The following is a 10,567-nucleotide window of genomic DNA, read 5'->3' on the forward strand; positions in this document are numbered from 1 at the left end:
ATTACGAGTTTCTCAGTTTCAGAAAAATGCAGTAATTGGAAATTAAGAAATTGAGTTCTGTTGTTTGATCAGGGACACCAAAATAAATTCAAGTGTCTGATTTAAGTCCTTTTGCTTCTCCCAAACCTAATTAATCACCTCATTAATTTTTTTATCCTAGAAGTTTTATTAAAAAAATTTTTTTGAAGCATGCCTAATCATGTAGTCTTTTTAAAAAATTAATTAATTCCATACCACAGTTAGTTTCTCATTCATGTGGAGAATTAGCATTTTTTAAGCTTAGGTTCAATGGAAAAGATCATGACATAGGCAGGTTAAGAAACCTGAATGGTTTCTATGTGGAAGTTTCTTGGACTGTTCATGGAGGTACCAGTGTTCAGGAGGCAGCATGGTTTACTGGTTATGAGGACATGCGTGGATGTCTGCAGACTGGGGTTACATTCTGGCTGTGCCATGTGTATGCTTTATACCTTGATCCAGTTCCCCAAGCTCTCCAAGCCTCTGTAAAATGAGGACAATACCACTGTTTGATGGTTCTATCACAATCTTCCATTAAAAGTAAAAGGTAATAGTTACCACCATATGATAGAGTCTCTAGAATGTGTGAAATAGGTAGAAAATAAAGAACTTTTGGAAGCAGCGTGATAAATGGAAAGGGCATGGACCTGAGAATGCCAAAGCATTGGATTAAATCTCCATGCTGCTGCTCACCGTTTTTTGTGGCCATGGAAGTCACTTTAACCTTTCTAAGTCTCATTCTCATCTGTAAAATAGACATATCTTTCAGAGTAGTTGAGAGGAATAGTGTCCTGTGTGTAAAGCACCAAGTGTACTGCCAGGACTGTTCTTAGGGGGTAAGAGATAGCCAGTTTCATGGGAGAGATAAGGGGAGGGTAGGAAGAGCTGGGACTTCTGGTGTCAGTCAGTCCTGGGTGTAAATCCTGGTACCCCTACCTAATAGCCATATTACTCTGGCCAAATCATTTAACCTTTCTCTCTAAACTTCCCTCATTGGCAAAATGGAAGTAATACGTACCTTGTAGGGTTGTGAAGAGGATTCAGAGATTGAATGTTGCTAAACATCAGGTAGATGGTAGATGTTCAGTGAGTGGTAGCTGCTGCTGTTATAGATAAGGGCTAAAAGCCCTTGAGCTTCCTTCTGCTCTGACCATGTCTCTGTTTCTGCACAGTCTGTGGGTTTCAATACCTTGTGTTTTCACCTTAGAACAATTTCATGACACTAGGTCCAGGAAGAGGTACCTTAAGGGAAACTCATACAAATGATTCACTTTTTTTCTAGTTCAGTGTTTTACTCAGTAAACGAGACTGATTCCTTAGTTACTTCCTTAGGAATTGTATAAGGCTAAAGGATTAATTACTGTGGAAACATTTCCAGAGAATGAATAATTTAGATCCTCCTCCTTTTTTTATTTGCCACTGGCGTTTTTTTGTTTTTGATGGTTTCATCTTTAGCTATAGGGTGAGCAATGGAATGAGAAAGATCTGATAATCTTGTTAAGAGCTAAGTCCTGGTATGACACTGGTAGATACCTTTGGGGTACTAAGATTACCATGTTCCTCTATCAAAAGAGTCTGTTCAGTTCGTAGACCAGCATGTATGTGATCATGTGTATGTGCATACACAAATGACGTTGACTATAAAGTAGTGAAACTAATTCTATAAGCTGTAAGACAGTTCTCTATATTATAGCCACATGTTTTATTTGTAGCTGCCATATTAGCCATTCTCTGATAATTAATTAGTTAACTAACTTTGAAGGCAAGATTAATAGGGACTGAAGGTTAAAACTAGATTGTGTCATGTGGGAACAGAACCTCCTTATTATCCTTAGGCAATCAGAAGTTTTCTTCAGTATTTTTGGCCATTGTTTCCTCAAAATATTGCTCACTGGACTCATCTTTATTTTATTTGAGATCTTTCTTGTCACCAGCATTCAGTGAGGTGTAGAATTATGTTATGCAGAAGGTTAAATTTTTTTTCTTGACTTAACTTATTCTATATGTAATCTTAGGAAGACCTAGAGAGGTAAGATCTTGATATTTACAAAGAAAATGGAATGAATCCAGCTAAATTTTTTGAGTGCTTTTTCCTACTGAAATTTTGTCTTACTTCGTGAAAATCTTGGCACATTTATGGTTCCCTGCTGTTCTGGCAGTGTCGCAGCATTTATTCTTTAATGGGTTTATATGCATTTGGTGTTAATCTATTTTTTGGCTGGGGGCAGGGAGGGAGAAACTGTTTAGACTGAAACCGATTAAAATATCATAAAAAAGAACTATACAAATCCATCAATTTGTGTTCTAAATGCTTAAAGTTAATAATTAAAAGAAAAATATTTGTTTTTTTTTTAATGTGAAAAAGAAATAGCTATGTTAAGGTGGGAAATATTTAGATTGTTATAGTCATTACCTTATGAGCTTAGCATTTTTTTTTTAAGGAAATTAAATTTAAAAGTGTATCTCTATTACTCCTAAGATACTTACTTTTTTAGAGAGCATATTCAGTATCCTCTTTTTATAAAGTTATATTTTTTATCAATTTATTCTTGAGGTACTCATAACATTAGGAGAAATGATTCTCTAGGTTGATACTGTTGATTTTAAGCATATCTCTGCTCAAAGGGGAACAATGTTTTGAAAGTCTGGAAAATTGGATTTGGTTATTGGACTAGTGTTATATTATGCCAATTAAGTGTTTGATGCTAATTATAATTTTATAGATATTTTTGTGTTCTAAGAATCCAGGTTTATTTTTAAAAATTGAATGATTTTTCTTTTACCCTATAAAGAATTGTATTATAACTATTTTAAAATGCATTATAAATATTTTAAATTGTAATATCATTATTTCATATTAGAAATGTCCAATCATTGCAAAAATAAATAGAAATAGGTTTGCTTTGTCATATTGGAGGGGTGGTTTGTATTTTAAATTTTTGATAATGGCAAATTTTCAAATATATATAAAAAGAGAGTAATATGTGTAGTTAGTCCCCATGTGCCCAACACCAAACATGAGTAATTATCTACTCATGGCCAATCTTGTTTTATTTATATCCCTACCCCTACCCCTCTTTATTCTGACACGAATCTTGGATCTTATGTTGTTTCAACAGAAAATATTTCAGTGTGTATCTCTTTCTTAAAAGATAATTCCTTAATATGATGAAATGTTCAGTTAGTATTCAGATTTACCCCATCTGTCCCCACTTTTCTTTTAATACAGTTTGTTTGCATCAAGATCCAATTAAGGTCCATGCATTGCTTGGTTAAAATGTCTCTTAAAGGCCTTTTAATCTTTAGATGTTCTCTCTCTCTCTCTTTTTTTTTTTTCCCTTTTTGTCTTTTTTCGTGTCCGGCAACGGACCGCAACCCTCAGTGTCGCGCCCGTACCGGACCGGGACCGGCAACGGGATCGCAACCCTCGGTGCTGCGCCCGCCCCTCGCTCAGCCAGTGAGCGGCCGGTCTGTATGTGGGATCCCAACCCTCGGCGGGAGCGCCGCCACACTCCCAAGCGGCACACTGTAGCAGTGCGCCACCGGGCCGGCCCTCTTTTTTTATTATAATTTATTTTTAAAACTTCTTATTTTTTTGGGCTGGCCCGGTGGCGCACTGCTACAGTGCGCCGCTTGGGAGTGTGGGGGCGCTCCCGCCGAGGGTTCGGATCCCACATACAGACCAGCCACTCACTGGCTGAGCGAGGTGCGGGGCCAACACTGAGGGTTGCGATTCTGTTGCCGGTCCCGGTCTGGTACGGGCGCGACACTGAGGGTTGCGATCCGTTGCCGGTCACGAAAAAAAACAAAAAGGAAAAAAAAAAAAAAAGAAATAGACACCAGGACAAAGGTAATCACAGGATAATACAGGAACACAAAGCAGAAGCATGTGGAGGACACAATTCTGAGGATTCTTTCTAATTTTCATTTAGGCGCGGCACAGAGGGTTGCGATCCCGTTGCCGGTCCCGGTCCGGTACAGGCGCGACACTGAGGGGTGGGGTCCGTTGCCGGACACGAAAAAAAAAAAAAAGGAAAAAAAAAAAAAAAAAAACTTCTTATTTTTCATTTTTGCTGATTATATCCCTGGTGTCATTTAATGTTTCTTCATGTGCTCCACCCCATATTTCCTGTAAAGTGGTAGTTAGCTCTCTAGGCTTGATCATACTCAAGAATATTTGTCCAAGAACACTTAACAGGTAGTTTGAAAAATTTTATTAGGGTGTACATAATGTCTGGTTCTCTTTCTTTGTGAGCAGCCATTGATAATTGTTGCCTAGCTCAAATAATTCCTTATATAATATTCTATAATATTATCCTATAATATTCTAATTCTGTCATTTCTTTTATATTTATTAGCTGGGATACTTCTGTAAAGGAGAACCTTCCTTTCATCAACTATTTGGTTACCTTGGGGTATAGTTCATATATAGGATAGGCAGGTTAGACACTGGTTTCTTTGGTGTTCGTTAAAAGGTGAACAATTAGGCCGTGTGTGTGTGTGTACCATTATTAACTCATGAGAGATTTACTTTTAGACTTTCAATAATATTGGGCTAGGTGGTAAATTCTAAGTCTAATGGAAAATATTCTCTGACTGTTCAATGAGCAATTGTCTTGTTTTAAAGAGCCCTTGGTATTTGCAGTAAAGAACTATCCAGTTAATTCATTCATTCAACAAATACTTATTGAGTAACTTATCATGTTCTAGGCACTCTTTTAGACACAGGAGATAGATACTTCATTTAACAAAACAGACAAATATTTGTGCTTTCTGGCATTTGGAGCCCCATGTGAGGCTAACTATTCAAAGACAACATTTCAAAACTTCTGACCTACTTACCTGTCTCTCTTGTCTGTTCCTTCAAATATATCATCCTTTCTACCAGCCACACAGCTACTACAACTTAAACATAAAAAAGAAATGATCAGAAAATACCTCTTCTCTAGAGCTTCAAAGGGTTCTGTCCTTCCCTGAGTGAATCCCCCATTACTTCTGACTTAGCCATAATGTTTTGGGAACATTGACATTGTTTTAATGACCTATAGAATAGTATATGATCAAATTAGATTTGTTTTTTTCATTTAACTAATTTTTGCCATTATCATATTATTCTTTCTTTACAAGAGATGTATTTTAATTCCGTAGTTACTGATTATACAAGAAATAAATGCTACTTGATTCTAAAAAATTACAGTAGGTCAGATTTGGGGTATGAAAGTAATAGGTGATTTGCAAAGCAAATGATATAATTTAATAAATTTAGAGAGAATACTAACATAAGGAGATTATCTTGAAAAAAAATATTTTTAGAGCAGAGAGCATTTAGTGTTTGTAAATGATGTATATTTTTCTGTATATTTGTTTCAAAACATCTTATTTTATCTTTGCAGGAGCGATTGGTTATATGGGAACAAGTGCCTTTGTCCGAAAAATCTATACTAATGTGAAAATTGACTAGAGACCCAAGAAAACCTGGAACTTCGGATCAATTTCTCTTTCATAGGGGTGGAACTTGTACAGCAAAAAAAGCGCAAGAAGAGTTTTGGGCTTTTACACTGGGTACTTTGTGGGTCTCTCTTTCATGGATGGCTTAAAGTAACATCTATTTCCATTGATCCTAGGTTCTTACTGACTGCTTTCTCCAACTGTTCACAGCAAATGCTTGGATTTTATGCAGTAGGCATTACTACAGTACATGGCTAATCTTCCCAAAAACTAGCTCATTAAAAATGAAACAGACCAGCTCTCTTCAGTGAAGAGGACAAATAGTTTATTTAAAGCATTTGTTCCAATAAAATAAATAGAGGGAAACTTGGATGCTAAAATTACATGAATAGAAATCTTCCTGGCACTTAGTGTTTCTGCGTTACTGAAAATGATGTTCCAGAGAGATTACTTTTTTTCTCTTATTTTTACTGCCATCGTCGACCTATTGTGGGACATTTTTATATATTGAATCTGGGTTCTTTTTGACTTGTTTTTGTTTTTCCCAATTCAACTGCATCTTTTTTTAAAAAAAGAGAGGATTAAAAAATATTAAATCCTGCATGTAATATATCTGCTCTCATCTTAGTTGGACCAACTTTCCGTTTATTTATCTTAAAACCATCTGGTTACGTCTTAGTTCCATCCAAAGAAGATACAGTCCTAAGTTAGAGGTATACTCGCTACAATGCAATTTACTGTACAGTTAGAAAGCAAAGTGTTAAATGGAGAAGATACTTGTTTTTATTAAACATTTTGTGATTTAGATAAACTGCATTTTAACTGAATGTCTAAAGTGATTATCTTTTTTCCCCCCAAGTTAGTCTTACATCTCTTTTTGGGTTTGAATGAAGGCTTTACATAAGAAATTATTAAAAACAAGGGGGGTGGGTAATAAATGTATATATAACATTAAATAATGTAACGTAGGTAGATTCCCAAATGCATTTGGATGTACAGGTTGACTACGGAGTACTTTTTTTGATGATGATTGGTGTAGAAATGTGTGAATTTGGGTGGCTTTTTTTTACATCTTGCCTACCATTGCATGAAACATGGGGGTTTCTTCAACATGTGTGTGTCATACTTCTTTTGGGAGGGAGGGGGTGTTTTCTTCTGTTTCTTTTCTGAGACTCCTACAGGAGCTAAATTTGTAATTTAGAAACATTTAATTTTGTTAATCCTGTCTGGGACTCTTAAGTAACATCTAAAGCATTACTGCTTTAGAATGTTCAAATAAAATTTCCTGACCAAATTGTTTTGTGGAAATAGATGTTTTTGCAGTTTGAAGATATCTGTTCAAAAGGCAGTATTACTGAGTGCCATTTAAAAAAATATACTATGAACTGTGCTTTTCTAATGCAGGGGACCCACCCTTTAAAATACCCAAACTTGCTTACATCTAGATTATCCAGTATAGTCACAAAGTGAATCACAAGCCCTTTGAATGAAATTGTGGCACAAAATCGATTCAGGTTGGTGTACTGTGTAAAGTGGGGATGGGGTACAAGTGGTTAGCTTACTCTTGGATAAGCAAATAAAGGTTACAGTTTTCTAAAAATGATTTCAATTTTGAATACATCTTTCTGGAACTGTCCACAAAGTGAAGTTTTCCTAAAACCATTGAGTTTCTAGTTTAACAGTTTGCTATGCAAATGACCACCTAAAACAATACTGTATATTGGTATTTTTTAGAAAGACTCAAAACAGCTGTATTTACACATTAACACGAAACTCATGCCATTAATAGTTGCATAAGATGTTTTCATTATAAAATAATGTTTCTATAAATTCATGGGCTTTTCATCCTGTATTGTGGCATTTAAGGCCTATAAAGAGTGAAAAGTTTAATTTCTTACCGCTAGAGTATGATTGATGTGTACAAACAGAAATTTGATCAGAAGCTGTAGGTAAATCCCCTTCAAGCCAGAATGATATATTAAATGTAATCTATTGGTTCTTCCATCTTCTCTTCCTTCTCAACTGCCTTTAAGATCTTACAGGAAACTAAAAGTCAGTATTTAATTGCTTGTATTATGTAACTTGTTAACCACATGTAAAGTGTTTTTAACATAACACATAGTCTATATCTGATGCAGTATAAATTGGACAGCAAGCAGCAAGGCTTTGTCTTAATAAAGTGAAATTTATTTCTCATGATATGAATCTTGCAGGTAAGATGTAAGGTTTTTAAAGAAAATGCAGTTTAGCTATTTTCGGGTGTACCAATTCTTTCTACTTAGTTGAGCTCTGTTCAAAGTTCTTTAGAATCAGCAGTGAAAAATAACCTTCTAATTTCCGAATACATTGAGAGCATTATAACGAATATTAATCATCTTGAAAAGTCCTTTAGAAAAAGGACATATTGTTTTATGGCTTCATAGAGGAGCTGAATAAATATGTCTTGCAGAAGATGTGATTCACATTTAGCTCCCTAGTTCTCAGTTGTAGAATACAAAATAGAATATTATTTAAGTTAATTGAAGAGTGGGGTTTTTCTCCCTCATTCATGCTGTGTATCTGTCTTTCATTTGTTAACACTATTTGCTCAGTTTATCAACTGACACTTTGAACACTATCAGAAACTAAGGATAAACTTTCCCTGTGTATCTTTAAGCATGCTTCTCCTGAAATTTTACATTAGTAGTTGCATTGTTATACATATTTTCTAGTACAAGAGTAGGATAAGATGGCAATGTGATGGCTAGGGGGTTGATAAAACATTCTTTAGTGTATCATGTTGGGCTGCTAGATTGTACTGGGTTGCCCATAAATCAAACCCCATACTCTTAGAATTTGTTGTATTGTGGTATCTGAATCTAGTGAATGGCATGCTTGGGTGTTTTCCATTGAGAGTGGATGGATCTCTTTATAAAGGTTGTTGCTGCAAATTCTAGTTCTTCCAAAAGCTACTTTATTTAGGGTTTATCCATAAATTGTATTCATTTTGATACAGCTTTTGTTTCCTAAGTGTTTACTAAAGTACCTTATGCCAGATGTCTTGCAAATAAATGTTATTAAAAACTTTCTGAATTTTTACAAGTGTAGAAAAGAAAAAAGTGTATTAATATAATTTGTTCAGGAAAAGTTACATACCGAAGGGCTTCTGTATCTGAATTCTGGGGTGGAGGGAAGCCTATTTGTAATATATACACTGCAGTTACATATGGGTATTAGGTGTAGATTTCCATGTTTCTTAGTGCTTTATTCTGTTGATTTATTAGAACATGTAATAAATAGGAGTAGTGATGTATGAAAACACAAATATTTATTAATTTTTATATCCACTAAAATCCTATAGTTTTAAAACTATATGAGTATTTTAACAATCAAGATGGTAAAGAGATCGAGGTGTTAAATTTTCACTTCTCTGAAGATTGGAAGTGTGTACAGAAATAGACTAGATTTACAGGTAGAGTAGATCGGAAAGTTAACATATACCTGCAGAAATTTTGTGAGATTTGAATTCAGTATGAGGAATTGCTATAATTCTCTTCCATGAGCATTTCCTAAAAGCCATCTAATTTGATATTCTTATTGCACCAAGAGTAAACAAATTTTAAGTTTTTATTTCACTTATGAAATGGAAATAAAGAAACTTGTGAAAGCTGCTTATATGAACTATTGGTGAACTAGACTTGCTAATAATGGGTAAAGCAGCACAGTGTGTGTTTATCCCAATTAATTAATTTAGGTTTTTTGAAAGTTATAAACGTTATAAGTAAGAGCTTAAGGCAAGGAAGAAATAACATGGAATTATATTTGAAGGACAACTGCATTCTTGGAAAAGCAGTCCCACCTGGGCTTTTCAGCTGTTTTAATTTTGAATCTATAAATCCCCACAGAGTATGGACACTCAGTGACAGAGTTGGAAGGAAACAATTATTGCTCGAGGATCACTTCCATTTTGTATGCACCCTTGTTTTGTGTGGGCCATATTCCAGCTGGCTTTTTAGTAATAAAAATCCGGTATATAATGTGTCAAATACAATTGAGGTTCTAATCTAGTCTGTTAATTTATCAGAAGTTGGATTTTTAAAGAGTAATAAAAAGTTAAATGTATTTCCCTTGGATGCTTTATTTCTTTCCTTTTTGTAACAGGTGAACCAAGCGTAAGGAATAACCCATTAGTATTGGCATGCATATGAAGGGATTACTAATAGGTTTCCACAATTAAATAATGCAGGGGTCTGCAAACTTTTTCTGCAAAGGGCCAGATAGGAAATATTTTAGGCTTTGAGAGCCATACGGTCTCTGTTGCAACTACTATGCTGTTGTAGCACAAAAGCGGCCATAGTAGGCAGTAGTAATGAGCATGGCTACGTTCCAATATAAATTTGCAAAAGCAGCCAATGGATCAGAGTTTGCTAACCACTGAAAGAAAGGATTTAAAATTCAAGGTTTGATCCCTCCCAATTTATATTTTGAAAAAAAAAATTACAGAAAAATTGAAAGAATGGTACAATAAATAAGATTTATCTTTTTAAAAATGACTTTTCTTTTTATTACCATTCTTTTGACTTTTTTTTATGTACAAGCTCTGTCCCTTCCCCTCAAACCCCACCATCCCTGTGCCTGTCATTTTCCTGATAGATAATACGTTGCATTTGTCTAGTCTTACACTTTTTCAAAGCAGTTTCACATATGTTCTCTCACAGCCATCCTGTGAAGCTGGTGGAGTAGATAGCTACGTTTTATAGATACGAAACTAGGGCAGCTAAAGGAGGTCTTATTTTTAACCCAAAAGAAATCATGATTAAGACCCTGTTGTCTTAACTGTTTTAACTGTAAAATGTGGATGTCACCTCTCCAGTCTGGGGAGCAGATAGTATATGCAGAAGTCACGTTGAATATTAGTGTTCTATGCATATGGAAGGGATTATTATTATTGTGCTACATTTAAGTATGTGGTTAATTTCTCTAAGTCTATCTGTAATTTTTGTTTTTCATCTTCAGTTTTAACTAGTTTTTAAAATTCTTACTAACTTATTTGGTTCTTCTCTTCCCCTAATTGTGTTAGCTGCCTCAGTTGACACCTATACTTGCCGATTCCTGTTAGATA

At 35.0% G+C, this 10,567-nt stretch overlaps 1 protein-coding gene across 1 annotated transcript in view; it reads left to right on the top strand.

The window, feature by feature from the left end:
- TM9SF3 (transmembrane 9 superfamily member 3) overlaps positions 1-8,529 on the top strand; it is a 58,069-nt gene extending 49,540 nt beyond the window's left edge. Inside the window, exon 14 of the mRNA XM_008575363.1 lies at positions 5,412-8,529. Coding sequence (XP_008573585.1) covers positions 5,412-5,479 — 68 coding nt within the window. The 3' untranslated portion in view covers positions 5,480-8,529. The remainder of the gene's footprint in view (positions 1-5,411) is intronic.
- Positions 8,530-10,567: the final 2,038 nt, after the last annotated feature.

Source organism: Galeopterus variegatus, unplaced genomic scaffold (genome assembly GCF_000696425.1).
Source record: "Galeopterus variegatus unplaced genomic scaffold, G_variegatus-3.0.2 Scaffold1175, whole genome shotgun sequence".
NCBI classification, from domain to species: Eukaryota; Metazoa; Chordata; class Mammalia; order Dermoptera; family Cynocephalidae; genus Galeopterus; species Galeopterus variegatus.